Source organism: Microtus pennsylvanicus, chromosome 10, assembly GCF_037038515.1.
Source record: "Microtus pennsylvanicus isolate mMicPen1 chromosome 10, mMicPen1.hap1, whole genome shotgun sequence".
NCBI lineage: Eukaryota > Metazoa > Chordata > Mammalia > Rodentia > Cricetidae > Microtus > Microtus pennsylvanicus.
Window position 1 is genome coordinate 58183767 of NC_134588.1, and position 19352 is coordinate 58203118.

At 37.4% G+C, this 19352-nt stretch overlaps 1 protein-coding gene across 7 annotated transcripts in view; it reads right to left on the reverse strand.

Moving 5' to 3' along the window:
* Nucleotides 1–19352, reverse strand: part of Dcaf6 (DDB1 and CUL4 associated factor 6) — a 111583-nt gene that overhangs the window by 44355 nt on the left and 47876 nt on the right. For 4 of the 7 annotated variants that reach the window (XM_075988477.1, XM_075988476.1, XM_075988475.1 and 1 more), the window contains exons 8-10: nt 16578–16671; nt 14693–14812; nt 12679–12939 (exon numbers count right to left, since the gene is read on the reverse strand). In XM_075988477.1, coding sequence (XP_075844592.1) covers nt 12679–12939; nt 14693–14812; nt 16578–16671 — 475 coding nt within the window. Of the gene's footprint in view, nt 1–5973; nt 6148–12678; nt 12940–14692; nt 14813–16577; nt 16672–19352 lie in introns of all 7 variants that reach the window. The other 3 variants (XM_075988474.1, XM_075988473.1, XM_075988472.1) reach the window with 1 other exon arrangement.

The window sequence follows — 19352 nt, forward strand, 5'->3', positions numbered from 1 at the left end:
CATTCATTCTTGTCATAAGGTAAGAGACAGAAATTCAACTAGTCTCAGACCCAGATAATAATGAGATAAAAAAAAGTTTTCTTTTTAGGATAAAAAAAAATGCCTCAAAACCTGACTGAGTTTTATTCCTAGGACCCATACAGTGGAACTGATCCCTTGCGAGTTGTCCTCTAGCCTATACACATACGCTGTAGCAACCTCCACCCCCCAAACAGACAAATACAATTTCAAAATGATCAGCCTGACTATTGGTGACACATGCACTCAGAACGATGTAAGGCTTGGACAACAAGTTCAAAGCCAGCCTGGGCTAGGCAGCAAACGCATATCTCAAACTAAACAAACCACAAACAAACAAATAAACCAAACTTTATGGCTAATTCAACACGCAGAAAGATGAGACAGGATGCCACAAGTTTAAGAACACCTGGGGACTTAAAACACTGCTAACAACAACAAAATCACTGACTTGTAGTAAGTTATGTTGCATTTCCTAAGAGCTTAGAAAATAAGTTATAATCTAATCCCTAAATGATTTACAGTATACTAATATACTTCCTGACTTCTAGACAAAACTGAACTTCAAAAAAACTAAGACAGGAGAGAGAGCTCAGTGGTTAAGAGCACTTGCTGCTCTTGTAGAGGCCTGTGATTGGGTTCTCCGCACCCATATGGTGGTCACAATCCTCTGCAACTCTAGTTCCAGGGGTTCTAATGCCCTCTTCTGGCTTCTAATAGCATTGCAGCATATTGTGCAAATATATACATAAAATAAACACATCTTTTAAAAACTAAAAGTATTGTAAAGTAATAGATTCTAAAATTGAAAAGTGAACTTTTAAATTTAGCTCTGAAGGATTATCATTTGTAGTTATCAAAACTTTTTTTTTTTTTTAAGGAGGGATGTCTGGAGGGATGGTTCAGTGGTTAAGAGTGTATACGACTACAGCAGAAGACCCAAGTTCGGTTCCCACCACCTATGTTGGGCAGCTCACAAGCACCTCAAACTCCAGTTCCATGGGGATCTGGTACCTTAGTCCTGCACACATGTGCAGAAACCCACATACAGACACAAACATACACATAATTAAAAATAAGAAAAATAAATCTTAAATAAAAACCTACTTTTACATTTGGTTGGTCCATATTCTATTTCAGAGCTGAGGAGCTATGGGTTAGCATGAAGAGCAAGCTAAATTCAAACAGTTTTACCTTTTCATCTGAATGATTGTTTTTTTTTCTCTCCTGTGACCCTGCGAATTCAATCACTGCTAGATTCCCAGTCCATTTGCATTTTAAATCAGAACTTCCACATAAAACTGATGAAAGACTTACAGCTGAGCCTTTCTGCCTTCAGTAAAAGAGAAAACCACGACTTAAACATCTAGCAACCATAGCTTTCTTGTGGCACTGCAGGACCAAATCCAGGGCCTTATGCATACTAAGCAATTGTCCTACCACTAAGCTATGTCCCAAGCTCTAACTCTTTTATATGATTAATTTTAAACAACAATGTAAAAGTGAAGTTGACATTATTTGGTGTTTCAAAATGATGAAATAAATATTGCCAGTGTGGTGGTGCATGTCTTTAATCACAGCCCTTGAGGAGAGAGAGAGAGAGAGAGAGAGAGAGAGAGAGAGAGAGAGAGAGAGAGAGAGAGAGAGAGAGAGAGAGAAGATTGACTAATATATAATATTCCCTGTGATTATGAGTCTGAGTCCTTCCCATCCCACGAAACTTGTAGATTATTATTTCTGAAAAGTGACTTGTTCCAAACTTTTACTTAGAAACTAGGTATTGTTGGTTCACTTTTCACAGCCTTACACAGAATTCTCTTGACTTCTATGTTTTAAAAAGAGAAGAAAATATCTGCCAGTCAATGAAATGATTCAGAAACTTTCTACTTTTACAATTTCTTGAATCTAAGTCTTGTATCTTTTGAACACCTTATATCTAAGAAATTTAAATAAGTGGAAAGACAATGAAAGTACCATTTGTTGGCAGTATCATAACTTATTTAAATGTACTTTATTGTTATCGTACCTGTACCTATGGTATGTGTGTAAGTACAGGCACACATACCATAGCACACAGAAGGTCAGAGGTTAACTTTTAGGAGTCAGCCTTCTCCTTCCCACAGTGTGACCTAGGAATTAAACTCAGGTCACCAGGCTGACATGGCCCTCTCCTTTACCCACTGAGCCATCTGCTGGCCCCTTATAATTTACTGATAGGCAAAACACATCATGAAAAACATACCTTTTATATTTAAGAAACTAACAAACTAAAATCAAATATACTAATTTTGATACCTTTGTCAAAACAGAACAAGCCTTGGTTTTATGACTTTAATAAAGAAATATCATGTTTACTTCACTTTCTGACTCTAACATTTTCATAATGATTGTCTGCTCCTCAATAAGGAAAGCACATTTGATCTATCATAGGCACAATTAGCACACAGTTAACCACTACAGGGTCTTTAGTTTTAGACAATTTCATAAGGGCTTTAGGTACCACAGCACAAACACCTTGAACTTCACCTTGGAACAGATCACATGTGGCCCCATCAGCAGGGTTCAGGATAAGCTAGCATTGCTGGAGGCCATACGGTAACAAAGCTCATGACCACATGTCAAATGCTCAACCATTCTGAGTGCTTCTAAGCACTATCCCCAGGAGAAAAAAATAAAGCTAATTTTGTCACTTTTCTATCCTGATAGTAGTAACATCTATTATAAGAAAATGGATCAATTACTGTCAACACACACACACACACACACACACACACACACTCATCTAACAGTTAAGTATAAGGGTTTAAAATTTTTTATTTATCTTTGTTTTGTGTGTGTGGTTTTTGTTGTCTACATGTATTTATGTGTACCACATACATGCCTGGTGTCTGTAAAGGTAAGAGGGTGTCAGATCCCCAGGAACTGGAGTTATAAACAGTAGTGAGATACCATATGTGTGCGAGGAATTGAACCTGGGTCCTCTGCAAATGAATCCAGTCCACTGAGCCATCTCTCTAGCTCCAAAAGAAGGTTTTAATAATTGGTAATTAATTAAAAATTATCTTTTTGCTAAATTTCATAATTTTCCTTCTATATATATTTTTTTTAATTTATTTATTTATTAAAGATTTCTGTCTCTTCCCCGCCACCGCCTCCCATTTCCCTCCCCCTCCCCCAATTAAGTCTCCCCCCAGCCCGAAAAGCAATCAGGGTTCCCTGTCCTGTGGGAAGTCCAAGGAACCCCCACCTCCATCCAGGTTTAGTAAGGTGAGCATCCAAACTGCCTAGGCTCCCACAAAGCCAGTGCGTGCAGTAGGATCAGAAACCCATTGCCATTGTTCTTGAGTTCTCAGTAGTCCTCATTGTCCGCTATTTTGCCTTAAGCCAACTCATCTTTCCTCACAACCAATGTTTTTTTAAGTGGCAAAGAAAACAGACTTTATGAACAGTTATCAACAGGCTTTTAGTTCCTAATAACATTTCTAGAACAGAGTAAGGCAGAAGTAGCACTAGCCCATGAACACAAGGCATGCTACAGATTGAAGTTTATTAAGGGTTGGGATATAGCTTAGTTCATAGAGTGCATGCACAAAGCCCTGGGTTCCTTCTCCAAAACTATATGAACTGGGTGTGGTGGCACACTCTTGTAATCCCAGCATCTTAGAGACAGACACAGGAGGACTAGAAGTTCATGTTTACCCTCAGCTGCAAATAGTCTGAGGCCTGCCTGGGCACAGGAGACCATTGCTCAAGGGCAAAACAACCAAGCAAAACAACTGACTAAGATGCCTTACTTATATGAATGCTACGATAAACACGTAAGTACTCATAAAATACTTCCCTTTCAGGTGAGGAGATCACTATACACGGAGTGATAGCACTAAGGGATTCAAATACTGGACCATGTGGGCCTTAGAGGGCCAAGAAAATTGGTTAGTAAGAAAGAGAAGAGAATGCTTCTCAACTTCACAGTTGGTAAGCCAGAGCTCCTTAAGGATTACCACCAGTAGTAAATTGGCTTCCAGACTTAGTACAAGTTAATTAGAAAGATATGCGGAATGAGAGGATAGCATCCTATTATTTCACAAAACCCATATAATCACTTTACATTGTTTGTTTGTTTCTGAGGCAAGATCTCACTGTGTAGCCCTGGTTTGCCTGGAACTTACTATGTAGGCCAGACTGGTTCTGAACTATCTGCCTGTCTCTGCCCCTTGAGTGCTGGGGTTAAAGGCATGCACTATCACACCTGACACCACTCTTAAGTTTTTGACTAAAAAAAACCTGCTTCAATTTTCAAATTTTTGAAACTTTATATAAAAGATAAATAAGCCTCAACTTACTTTTATAAAACTCACAATGTATTTTCTTCCTCATATAGTTTTGCTTCATATTAAAGTTCATTTTACCATTTGATTTATTGCTAAATTTTGGTATCTTAAAAAATATCTCTGTCTATACAAAAGGGGCTGGCAAAATGAGCCAGCTGATAAAGTAACTGACTACCTCCAAGCCTAACAGTCTGAGTTTAGTCCTCAGAATCTGCACAGTGGAAAGAGAACTGTTACAAAATTTCATCTGTCTTCCATGTGGCATGCTTGCATGTGTGTGCACAGGCACACACACACGATCAATCAAATTAAAAAGACATATATATATATATATATATATATATATATATATATATATATATCTCAAGGCATTTTATTTTCCTTTTTATTGGTTTTTGCTTTTAAAACATCCTGGGCTATATATAGTACTGTATGTAGTATAAATTCATAGTTAGTAAATTGTTTTATTAATGTACACCATTATTGTAATCTGATCAAATAGTCTTGTTAAATTTTCTTGTTTTAAGTATAGAAAAGATTTCCCCCAGGGGAAAATATCTGAGCATTTTTGCCTGACTTTCTTTCCATTAACATAGCATGGAATAACAAATCAAGCCCCCTAAATTTGTTCCAAATACCACATGTATATTACAGAGGCTTAAATTTATTATTAACAAATGCACTATGGTTACCATTGCTGGAACAGATATTTATAATACATAGGTTGACTAATTCTGTACCATAAATAGTACAAATTAATTCCAAGTAATTAAATCAGAGTTTTCAGTGTAATTAACACCCAAACTCATTACTCCTTAGAGCGGCAAAGCAAAATATATCCAAGTTATTATAAATGAACTTAGGCACAGTTTTGTTCCCTAATGTACATTTTAACACCTTCTATAATACCTTCACAGTATGATATAGTGTACCTATTTTTCATCTTGATAAACTTTTATGCTGTACCTTTCATATTCTTAAGAAGTGTTAATTAAAAGAATTGGAGTGCTAATATAAGTAGCACTGACTATTACTATATAATATCAGAATTTGACAGCTCAAGAACAGGAAACTGAGATCATAAAGTACTTTTGCTGCTCTATATACAGAAGTTGATTATAGCAGTGATAAGAAAATATTGAAAGAAATCAAATAATAACAGAAGGGAATGACCGAGTGAGCATGCGAGTATGGTCAAATAATTCCTAGGTCTGTCTAAAATAACTGGCTAAGTACAGACTTAAAAAACTAAGAGCCAAGAGTCTATAAGCATATGTTCATTTTGGCATATAGGAAATTTCTACAAAAATATCAAAGCAGGTATGAAATTCAGTAGATTTATTAGAAAGTACTTCAACAGCTTTACAAGTAATAAACATCTTCCCTTTCCAAATAGATTTACAGTAAGATAAAGCACTGTTATAGATTCACACCTCTGGGAAATGATTCTGTCAATCTGCCCCTCAAATAGCAGATGTTGAACACCATTATAATGCCAAGAAGGGAAGGAAAAGCTGCAAGCACATTAGGTTCCCATTTGAATGGGAGGGGAAACACTGAACTACACATAGCAGTATTAGAAAGCAACTGTGGAAGCTGTTTAAGCACACTTGACATCAATAACCTGAAGCTCGAGGGTCCCGTGAAGAGCCCTCATGAGGAGACTGATCGGAAGTGGAAGTGGAAGGCTGATGCTGGGCCTGTGCTAGCTCTTGCTGCCTCTGCTGCTCAGCCTTCTTAAGCCTCAGCTGCTGCAGGCGCTTACGGAGCAAAGCTATCTCAGGCCCCCTTAAAAATTCTGACACAGATAGGGAAAAGAAAGAAGAGAGTAACACGACAAAAAATAGTATAAAATTGATTATACATTTAAAAAGGGAAAAGGTTAAATAAGACATGTTTCAAAGAGAAATACTAAAAACAAATTACTGATAAAAAAAGACATTAAATTATGAAACAATACTATACACATACAACCAAATGTTTCGCTTTAATTTAATGAATTAGACACATAATTTCTACAAATATTCAAGTAGCCATATTAATGAAAACGAAGTCCTCCATAAACAACACTATTTGCTTTACTTGTGGTGTCCACTCCATATTATGATCCACGGACTGAACACAGGCTAAGCACGTACTTGCTCACTGCACTACAGACTTCACCTGTAAGATTCTAAACCAAACATTCAAGTTTCTATCATTTTCTCTTTGTACAGAAGATAAAACAGAAATGATAGCTATAAAATTTTAATTTAAATAATCTAAACAAAAAAATTTAAGTTACTTTACTAATTTCAGTCAGAAAATTAAAATTCAATAAAAGGAGTAAACAGTTATGTATTTGGAAACAATTCTTAGAATTCAGTAGATCTTTTACAATGCAAGTTGTATGTCATAGCCTTAAAATGTTCCTTTTTACCTTTTCTATTTTAGTTCAAAATGATTTACACAATATTTTATTAATCTTTTCTAAGGAAATAATCCAGGCAAAAAGAAAAATTACATGAAATTCTATCAAGAGGTAGCTATTATATACGAAGTTTCAGGGACAATAAAACATTGAGCAAAATAATTCCTATCCCTATGGAGTTTACGTTCTGAGGGGAAAATAGACATCTGTGACTGTACAGACACATTCACAGAGATCTGTGCATGCATGCGCCCCCGCGGTAACTGCTGTAGTAAACTAGTATGGAAGGCCTTGAAGATAGGGAATACGGAGAGACCGATATTTGATGAACAGTCCTTAGGAACATCTTCTGAGCTGCTCACTGAGCAAGAGCCTCATGGACACGAGGCAGTAAGCTACACAGCTATCACGAGAAAGCTGTTCCAGTAGGAGGGAATGCTCAGGGAAAATACACGAGATGAGAGACAAAGGCAGCATGTTTGCTAATGTCTAGACAGAATGAAATAAGTTGAGCCTAGGCAGAAGGAAAAGAAGCTGCCATTTGCTACAGTGAAGAACAACAAAGAAAGAACAATTCATTCTGGAAAGAACTAAAAGCCATCCAAGTGGAGAAGGCAACCAAACAATGGATGTCAGAATCAAGAATTCCTAACAGAAATTTGGATGTCATTTAAGATGAAACTTCAAGGCCCCTCACGAAAGATAAGAACTGAGTCCTGGGGAATTTTAATATTAAGAGGAAGAATCCAGGGATAGGGCGGGCACAACTGAGGGACCAAAGTACTGTAGGTAAAGTGATAAAAGTGTGTCCACAAATGATAGAAACAGTCAAAGGATGGAGCAAGCCACTCTGCCACTGTTTCTAATATACGCCAGCAAAGGATACTGCTATGATGTACTAATATGAGGAAAACCAGACTGTAGCAGGTTCAACAAGTGGGGGCAATGAAGCAGAAAGAGAAAGCATATATACTCTGCAGAAGTACTGAATGTTAGGAGCAGGGGGAATGGTCGATGATGGTGAGGAAGAAAAGTCAAAGGGAACTTTGTGTGTGTTTTAACTGGGGAGAAAGTTTGTGCTGCTAGAATATGTTTAATTAAGGAGAAGGAAAAGATAATACATGAACAGAAGTAAGCAAGGGCTGGAGAGATGCTCAGTGGTTAAGAGCATTGACTGCTCTTTCAGAGGCCCTAGGTTCAATTTCCTGCACCCACATGGCAGCTAACAACTGTCTGTAATCCAAGACCGGACACCTCACACAGACACACATGCTGGCAAAGCACCAATGCACATAAAATAAAAATATTTAAAAAAAAAAGAAAAGAAGCAGGCAAGTGCAAGATGGGTGTCCTTGAGCAGACCAGGGACATGGAGGAAAATTAGCTCTCAGTAATGGAAGCACATACAAATCTTCTCAATAATACAACAAATTACATTTCAGCCTCTTATGCAATTTTTTTGTTGTTGTTTGGAGAATCAAGCATGCTTGAGTCATTAATCTCTTATTACTGTGACTTCTGTTTATAAAGAATTGTCTTCAACCCACTAATTAAGAGTTAAGGAACAGTTCTTCTTGAGTGAGGTAATCCAGACACGAAAAACAAATACTAGGTATGTATTCTGTTATATGTGTACATTAGGTTAAGTCAGTGATAAGCAAGCGACAATCAACAGAACCACAGAGGTTAGGTATAAAGTAAGGGACTAGAGGAGATGGACAGACCTCACCAGAAAGGGGAAATAGAATACATAGCTATGGATTAAGGGGACCGGAATGGATCAAGCAGGGATGGAGAAGGAAGATGGAGAGAAAGGAGAGACTATAGTGAGAGACAGCTAAAATTAAGGGGCATTTGAGTGGTAGTATGGAAACCTAATACAGAAGAAGCTTCCTAAAATAGATACATATTATATATGTATTTCATCATCTATCTATCTATCTATCTATCTATCTATCTATCTATCTATCTATCTATCTATCTATCTATCTACATACCTAACTACCTACCCCCACACATATATATACATATACATTTATCATCTTCATACATATACGAAGACAATCTAAACAAATTTGCCAAATAATAGAAGAGACAGAGCCCCAACTAGACACCTCTTGTCAACAAATGAAGTTTCCAGTACTGGGATTGGGCTACATCTAATTGAATTGTTCACCAAAATCCTGAAACAATCCAGACTATTGCAAAGACCACAGGTTGTTCTCCACAAACTGATGACAAGGTCCTATTGATGAAAAAACACCTGCACAACTCATTGAACACAGAGAAGTCAAGTTGGACCCTATTTAGAGCCTTCACCCCTAGTGGCTAGTGTTCTTGGCACTGGAAGGCACCTTGTATGGTACTGAAGGAGAAACATAAACACTAGCCCAGCTACAAACTCTCTGATCTACAATGGTGTCCTGCCTGCAAAATATGTTAGTTCAATGGTGGCACAAAGTTTGTGGGAATGACCAACCAAAATCAGATTTGACTTAAGCCCCATTCCATGAGATGGAGCCCATATCAGATGTTGTTTGGATGACCAAGAACCTGAGAATAGACAGCCCAAAGACCCAGGGGAAAACCAAATACTACTGTTCTACTAAAGGAATGTATCAATAAAATGAGTACTAATGATATTCTGCTATACTTATAGATCAGTTCCTTGCTTAGTCACTATCAGGGACGCTTCCTTCTGCAGCAGATGGGAACTAATACAGAGACCCACAGCAAAACAGTATGCTGAAAGAGAGAAGGGACTTCAGAATGCTCAGCCATAAATGGAATGTTCCCATCATCCCTCCCTCAGGGTTCAAGGACCTCGTAGAAGAGGGAAGGCACAGGGACAGGTGTGTAACTCCTGGGAATCTGGGAAGGCACGAAGACAGGAGTGTAGTCCCTGGGAATCTGGGAAAGCACAGGGACAGGAGTGTAGCTCCTGGGAATCTGGGAAGGCACGGAGACAGGAGTGTAGTCCTTGGGGATCTGGGAAGGTATAGAGGAGTGTAGTCCCGGGGAATCTGGGAAGGTATAGAGGAATGTAGTCCTGGGAATCTGGGAAGGTATAGAGGAATGTAGTCCCTGGGAATCTGGGAAGGCACAGGGACAGGAGTGTAGTCCCTGGGAATCTGGGAAGGTATAGAGGAATGTAGTCCCTGGGAATCTGGGAAGGTATAGAGGAGTGTAGTCCTTGGGGATATGGGAAGGTATAGAGGAGTGTAGTCCCTGGGAATCTGGGAAGGTATAGAGGAGTGTAGTCCTGGGAATCTGGGAAGGCACAGGGACAGGAATGTAGTCCTGGGAATCTGGGAAGGTATAGAGGAGTGTAGTCCCTGGGAATCTGGGAAGGTATGGTTTGAACTGCTCCAGTCAGGTGTAATAGAAGATACGTTTCTTCTAGACAATGTTAGAGAGCTGGAATGGTCAAGAAAATGAGTGTTTTGTTCTTCATTGTGAAGAAGTTCACAGCTTATGGAGTAGAGAAGGTAAACCAGAAAGATAAAAATGTTAAGAGCCAGGAAAGGGTAAAATAAACACACTTACAGCTGGACAACAAAGGTGTGGAAAGAGACTGCTCTGGCAAGTGTTCACTAGATTTGTGCTATGACTTTCATCGTCATCACTAGAGATTCAGATGTAGATTATGAGAAGGACCTCGAAGCACTTGGGCTAGTTTTTGTTCTCACTGTCCCTCAGTTAACTATTAAAGAGGACAGGAGAGACATGTGATATGAAGGAAAGGCATAAACATTAACATAAAAAGATATCCACAGCAAGATGAGTATAGAGAAACAGTCTATACACAAGGCACTGACAGAAATCACAGCTCTAAATTGGCATTCCCACCTACTACCGTCTCACAATGGACAATCCCCAGTGTCTGTGAAGCCATCTGGATTTGGATAGGCTTTGGTAAGCACAAGTGGACCAGGAAAATAACAAAACAAAAACATGAAGTCCTTGCTGTAGACATGTTGGACGCTAGGATAAGGAAAGGGCTGCTATTGAAACAGTTACAGGCATGATCTACATCTCACACCAAACCATTTTCCTCAGAAGTACTACAATTTAGAAAACAGGAAAATACTCTAATCATAGCTTATAAAAGTCAAGAAAAGTCTCAATCTACTAATTCAAAATATTTCCTTACTTTCTTTGAAATGTTTATGGCCAATGTTATTATAATTTGGTCATCACAAAACTATTCTCTAGTGCTTAGTATATTAAACACTAAAAGGGGTTCAGCAGTTTACATTGTGGTATAAAAATACATAAAATAGCTATGAAAAGCATTTTTTAAAGCTCCCAAATATTTACTCACAAATGTGTTTACAAAATAATTGGGATTATTTAAGACTCAGTAGAACTTAAAACTGGGCTAAAGAATCTTTTGCTTTTTTTTCTTCTTTTTTTGAATCTTTTGCTTTTTAATTATAAGTTATTATTATAATTGCTTAAAATCTTGCAGAATATTTGCAACCACACTATTTCTTTAAAAATCCTTATCTTGAGGCTACAGAGATGGCTCAGTTATCAAGAGCATTATCCTGTTACAGAGGACCTGGATTCAGCGTCCAGCACCTACATTGTGGCTCACAACTGATTTAATTCCAGTTCCATGGACGCTGATGCCCTCCTCTTCTGGCCTGCTCAGGCACAAAGATAGTGTGCATGCCTATGTGCAGGCAAAACACATGAAATAAAAATACATATTTTTAAAATTTTTATTATCTTTACCAATTATACAAGTTTTGATCTACTTCTCACTCCTCTGGCCCTATTTCTCAAACAATGCAAAATATTTTATTTTCTCTCAAGCTGAAATGCCTTGTGAAATGGGAAAGAGCTGACTTTCTAGCTCAGCTTTAGTTTAGGTTTTGATAAACTGTATATAGTGTTAACAGTTCTGCGGCTGACCCTGACTTCAATTCCCATAGAAAGTGAATATTAATTACCAAAAATGAGATACAGTAATAAAACAGAACTTAATTTAAAACATATTATTTTGGATCTGGCATCCAGGATAGCTTGGAGGCAAAGCTGTTAAGAAACAGTCAGAAGTCTTAGTTTAGGTGGTAGCTGTATTCCTAACTATATCCCTTGCTAACATTTTTGTTCTGTATCAAGTAAAATGTTTCCTTAAAAGAACTTAAAAATAATAAACAAATACATTGTTTTTACTCTATTGACAAGTATAGTAAGAATTTCAAGTAGACTATATAGATGTATATATACATCTATATATACATATTTATTGAAATTACTATAAATAATAGTATATTCCATATTTGGGAGGAAAAAATAAGAAGTTACTATATTGAGAGAAAAATATACCAAGAGAATTTAGGAACTGGTATTTTTTTTTACTAGCATCAAGTAAAGGCAAAGATTTGGTAAAAGAATTCTTTTTCATATATATAATAATGAAATAATTCTCCTGGTAAAGCACACTGTGCTGTTGAGAAGGGTCAATCACAGGCTCACTATACTGAACATAGTCAAAGTATTTCATAATTTGAGGAAAAATTTAAAATATAAATACAAAAGGAATAATAATAATGAGATATATTTCACTATCATTTTAATATAGACATAGAACCAAATAAATCTAGAACATTATTTTCATCAATAATGGTCTATAAAATAATCTTTCAGTGTAACTATGTCAAAATAACATCAAGTTAACTTAAAAAACTATCTTATATAAATTAAAGATTCACTATTTGTAAAAATTAAAGCAAATTAGACACACGAAGTTTGTGCTTAAGTTACTATTTACATACCACAAATAATTCTGACCATTTATTCCAGCAAGAAGTTATTGTGATGAAGCATCTTTCACAACAGACTAAAAGGTGGGTGCTCATTATGAGAGACCAGCACTTGAACAGCCCACTTGAAGAATAACATCCTCACCAGACTGATGATGGGTGTGCTGTCCAGGTGCTTCAACAGGCTGCCTTTGCTCACTGTCTGGAGAAGACAGCAGAGAAGGAGAATGAGGGCTTTCTGTGGCAGATGCTGCTGCCTGAGCCTGAACTGACACTGTAGAGGATGTGGAAGGCTGAAGAAGTTGCTCAGCTGGGGTATCTACATCCATTGCAGTTTCACCCACTTCCAAATTAGGACTTGATGGAACTGTAGGAAGAGTTGAAGCATCTGGCTGATTTGTTCCACCTTCAAAAAAAAGAAACACATGTTAATGCAAACTCAAGTTTTTAAAATATCTGATTATTTTACATACATACACGTATGAGTGTTTTGGTCACAAGCATGCATGTGCCTGCAGAGGCCAGAAACGGATATTGAATTCCCAGAACTGGAGTTGTTGACAGTTGTGAGCAGTTATGTAGGTTCTGGGAATTGAACTCAAGTCTTCTCCAAAAGCAGTAAATGCTCTAAGCTCCCCCCTCCCCCGCTCAAAAATGTCTTCATTTATTATGCATACACATACCAGAAGAGTTCACCGGATCTCATTATAGATGGTTGGGAGTCACCATGTGGTTGCTGGGACTTAAACTCAGTGGTTAAGAGCACTGGCTGCTCTTTCAGAGGACATGGGTTAAAGTCCAAGCATCCACATGACATCTTATAACTATCTTTAATTCCAGTCACAGGGAATCTGGCACCCTCTAAACCATCTCTTAATTGTTCTTGAACCATCTCTCCAGCCTTGAACTCAAATTTTAAATGCAAAATAACACAAAAACAAACCTCTACAGAAACATGTTCTGAAAACACACACACAATATATGTGTATAATAAATAAATATATCATATATGTATATATACATATACATACATACATACATACACACACACACAAGAAATTTCAATGTGCTGGTTAGTCTTACATCAACTTAACACAAGCTAGAGTTACCTGAAAGAAGGCAACTTCAACTGAAAAATGCCTACATAAGATCCAGCCGTAAGGCATTTTCTTAATTAGTGGCTGATGAGGAAGGGCCCAGATTATTGTGGGTGGTTTAATCCCTGGGCTGGTGGTCCCAGGTTCTATAAAAAAGCAGGCTGAGCAAGCTGTGGGAAGCAAGTCAATAAGTAGCACTTCTCCATTGTCTCTGCATCAGCCCCTGCCTCCAGGTTCCTGCCCTGTGTGAGTTCCTGTGCTGACTTTCTTTGGTGATGAAGAGTGATGTGGAAGTGTAAGCCAGGTAAACCTTTCCCCTCCAACTTGATTTTTGTTGAAACCCCAACTAAGACATTCAGTCTACCAGTAATAGCCACTAGTGGTTTGGTTCACTTGAGCAAACAGTCTATCAACAGAGATAAGAAACAATGACAGATTCTTGTTAAAATAATCAATCATGGGCCAGTATGATGGCTAAGCAGGTAAGGATACTTCCTGCCAAACCTGACTGAGTTTGAAAACTGACTCCCCCAACTTGTTTTCTGACCTCCATATGCACACTCACACATACATGTACACACACCAAATATACATTTTTAAAATAAATTTTAAAATTATATGCATGTGCTCATCTTTAGAGTTTTGTAGATGTCCATTTTTAAAGTGCATTGGAAAGGGACTTAAAATTGGAAATCCTAGTCTTGTTTTCTTTGTTTTGAGATAAGTTACAATTGGGTCTAGTGGAATCAGAAGAGACCTATGACTACTTTGGTTACAAAACACAGTTCAGTTTAGATAGATGATAGCAACCAAAACTATCTTCTAGTAGGCATGGGCTAATGGGTGAGTTCCAGGAAAGTTGGAATTACACAGAGAAGTCCTATCTAAAAAACCAAACAAAGAAGAAAGGAAGGATGGATGGAAGGAAGGAAGAAGAGAGAGAGACAACCATCACCACCAACAACCAACCAACCAAACAAACAAACAAAAAACCCACCAAAACTATCTTCCATAAATAGATTTTACCAGCTTTCCAACGACTTTAAGTAGTGAGCAAATTACCTCTGGGCCGAGGTCTTCCCCTTCCTCTATTGCTTTGTGCAACTTCACTTGCTTCTTCAAACCACCTTGATAACATGTCAGACATTCTTTGCATCAATGACACATTGGGACTTTGCTCTCCTATAACAATATAAAGTTTATTAGTAAATTTGGCAAAAAGTCAGGATCTTTGATAGAAAAACCTAGATTTGACAGCCTTTAAGATGCTAGAAATTAAAAATCAAATCACCCAAGTAACTTACATAAATGTCTAAAAAGCCATTACAGTCCCCATCACCTTTTATAATAATTATATGAGTGACTACCCATGTATGTGTACAGTAACATCTCCAAGAATGTGAATTCTCATCTTCATCTATGCCTGTTCTTAGGTAACTCTATGTTTCCCACTCCTGCCCCACCACTGTCTATTAATAGTGATAAGAGTACCCAATAGAAAGGGCTCATGAATTCTAAGTGGAATAAACAGAAGGAAAGGCTAGCTTTCTCACTACAAACATTATCATCAAAGACAGACATGAAATAACCTTGGGGTTTTTAACCACAATTTCCCTAACGCAGAATTCTTATTATTTACTGTAAGTCCCAGTATTTAATGAGATCAGGTCCTTTTGGGGTTATATGGCCACAGGTATTTGCAACTAGCTGTCAGAGAATGTATTTTGTCTTTTCAACTTAACTCCTTTTCTTTGTTCAAATAAACATTTGTTTGCTTTTCTCCGTTAAGGACATTTTATTTTATTATACCATGGGAGATATTAAGAATATTTTATGTTCTTACAGTGCTATGGATTTTAAGGGCATCTTAAAATGGAAGTATGAAAGCCCAACACTCAGGAGGCTGAAGCAGGAAGACTATTGTGACTTGGAGTCCAGCCTGGAATACACAGTCAGGCTGTCACAGTAATGAGGGCAGTCAGGGCTACACAGTAAGGCCCAGGCTCAAAAGTCAAAACAGACAAAGAGTATGAGGTCACATAAAAAAATGTAATAATTATCCAATCACATAATTCTTTGATATGGTTTATTTTTTGAAGACAGGGTCTCTACACTCTGTAGTCCAGCCTGGTCTGGAATTTACTATGTAGCCCTGGCTTGAACTTATGATAATCCTTCTGTCATAGTCTTCCAAGTTCTGGAAATACAGATATGTAAGCCACCTTTACACACTGTAACTTTATATTTAAGACTATTATAAAATAGAGTCAAGAATACTATACTTAGGAATATTCTTTGATTATAAAAGGTTTAATAATAGAATAAGATTTTGGCTATAAATTCATTAGATAAGATATATTCAGATAAATTGTTTTTATATGTATATATACATATATGTGTTTGAATGTATGTGTATATAAAAATAAAACATACTTATTTAGTGTCTCAGCCATTGCACTCTTAGGAATTTATCCTATGACATATTTGGGCAATTCACGAAAATATACTTATTAAGATTTCATTGTAGCTGGGCAGTAGCGGGCACATGTACTCTGGGGGCAGAAGCAGATAGATCTCTTTGAGTTCAAGGCCAGCCTGGTCTACAGAGTGAGTTCCAGGACAGCCAGGACTACACAGAAAAACCCTGTCTCAAAAATTTTTTTTCATTGCAGCATCATTTACAATAGAAAACAATGGAAACGAGGAGAAGCCTGAGAGATGACTCAGATGTTAAAAGTACTGAGGCTCTTGAGAAGGACCCAGGTAGTTCCCAGCATCGACAAGGTGGTTCGCAACCATCTGTAACCCGTGTCAGAGTATGTTATACCTTCTTCTGATCTCCACCAGCACAAGGCACAGTACACATGCAGGCAAAACACTCACACAGATAGGGTAAATAAATCTTTAATACCATATATCACAAAAAAAATTGCCATAATGTATTTACCATCTCGTTCTCGTTCACTCTCTGGCCTTGCTCTGGGACCAGTATCTGACCAATCACCACGAAGTCTCAAGCGCTTAACTGGAGGCTGTCGTAACTAGAAGGTAATAGCACAAGTAGATTCTATGTGAGTCTAAAGAACAGATTGCTTTCGACTTTTATTCTAGTGATAGCGATTGAATCCAGGACCTTATACAGATGAGCTAAGTACTATACCTCTGAATTAATCCCCAGTCCACAATTCTTACAGCGTAATTTAATGAAGCTTTTCCAACTCCCTACTATCTTTAAGTATAGAAATGAAATGCTAGATCAATACATAAAACACTGCTATATTCTGTATTAGTCTTTTATAGTGCTCATGATGCTAAATATCCATGGTGATACAGTCCATACTTACTTTCCTCAACCTAAAAAGCACAAATACAAATACAACTTTGAGACTGTGTATATGTAAACGGGGTGACAGGCTGTAATCCCAGGTGAAGCAGAAGGATCACAAATTCAAGACCTACTTAAGAACAACCTAGGCAACTTAGCGGCTCCTTGTCTCAAAATTAAAGAGGAAAAGAAGAGGAGGAGGAGGTGGTGTGGTGGTGGTTGTCTAGAGGAGATACAGTTCTGTGGTAGGGTACTTACTTGAGTTTAATCTCCAGTAAGATGGGGGAGGGTGGACAGAGGGAGAAAGAGAGAAGGAAAAAGAAATGAACTATGTACAGTGAGCTCTAATCACTGTCCAGCTGACAGCAGGAAAGTCAATCAGCCTAAGCTACCATACTGCGACGGTAACATAGTCTAAGTACCTTACCTACTCACCTAACAATGACACAATGTTTTGTTTTTAATATTTTCTGGACCACTTACTTCTCTGGCTCTTCCCAGTATCAACTTTACCCCTTCATCACTTGTGTCAAACTTTCTCCATTTCTGCCATCATTCTTAGCTAATAACTTTTTCTCCCACTTTAAAAAAAAAAAACAGAACTACCATATGACCCAGCTATGCAACTCCTAAGCATACAAACATCTTCATAGCCTTTCACAGAAATGACGTGGACATCCATAATACTGCCCCTCTATCCAAATGAACAGATAATAAATGTGTAGTATACAGACACAACGGAATACAGCTCATTTGTGAAAAGAAATGAAATCATGGCATCTGAGGGAAAAAGATGGACATGGAAAGTATAAGATCAAGCAGGGGACACAAACGCATAAAAACTTGTGTTCTGCTTCATATGGGGACCTAGTCTATGATGTAAATCAGTGTGTATGTGTGTGTATATTTGTATACACATGTACACACATACATACATATATACGTGGAAATGTGGGTAAAGTCCAAAAATTTAGAAAGTGAACCAAGAAAGGATTATATTGGGTGATGAAGGACAGAGTATAAGCCAAAGGATGTATGAGTAAAGTAAAAAAATATGAACCTAATTGTTTTCTAGTTTTTGTAGTAGCATAAATTCAACTTTCTGTATTCTGAAGAAGCAAGAACCATTTTCACATTCCCCAAATAACACAACATGTGTCATTTATTTGGCAGTGATTGTGAAAACAGAGGTTCTTTTTTATCCCATTGACCATCAATGCAGTAACAATTAGACATGACTAGTCACCAATACATTTGTCTCACTGACCCACTTGAAAGGGTGACTTTACCCCAAATTTTTGTCCTATAATACACAAAATATGGCTTTATTTATTTTAAAAATAAAGCCTTGTAGAAATGACATCAATTTTCTCAGCAGAATTCTACAAATTTATTTCTACTTGAAACTTTCTAACCTAATCATTCTCAAAGAATGCATCATTCATTCTCTTTAATCCCAGGTGTTCCACCTACTGCTTTTTTTATTGCCTTCCTTCAATCCTCAAACTCCTTGCCTCAATAATCACTCTATTCTTTTAATATTCATCCCTTCTTATCTGGTTCTCTCTCACAATATGCTGAAAGTTCTGTTATTGATGCAAAGAAAATCACAGTTGCATAAGAGTGTATATATTTCTTTCCAGCTATAGTCCTTTTCCTTTCACTTTACTCAAAAGCATAAGGAATGCCTGCATTTACCCGACCATTCCTTTCTCAATCCAGTCTAGTCAATGTTTCCATTGTTGTTGGGTTTTTTTTTTTTAGGTCTTTCCATTGATACCATCCTTGTCAAGGTCACCAAACATTCCAGTTTGCTTTCTATTGATAAAATAACAACAAGGCCAAAACAACTTGGAGAGGAAAGAGTTTATTTCACCTTACAGCTTATAGTCTATCATGATAGGAAGCCAGAACAAGAACTAAGGTAAGAACTCAAACAGAGCTCATGGAGGAAGGTGATCTCTGCTTTGCTCTCCATGGCTCAGCCTGCTTTTTTTATAGAACCCAGAACCACCCACCCAAGAGTGGCAGCACCCACAGTGTGTTGGACCTTCACACATAAATCATTAATTAAGCAAATGCCCCCATAGACATGCCCACAGGACAAATTAATGGAGGCAATTCATTACTCAAGACTCTTTTCCTAGATATGTCTAGGTCTGTGCCAAGTTGATAAAAAAAAACTAACTTGCACACCAATGAGTAAACATCATAGGAACAGTCACTAGTGGAGGCCAGTGAGCAAATGCTGTGGCTAAATATTAATGCTGTCCAATCTAATGACATAAGTTCGATTCTAGGAACCAATATGGAAGAAAGAAAGAAAGAAAGAAAGAAAGAAAGAAAGAAAGAAAGAAAGAAAGAAAGAAAGAAAGAAAGAAAGAAAGAAAGAATCAA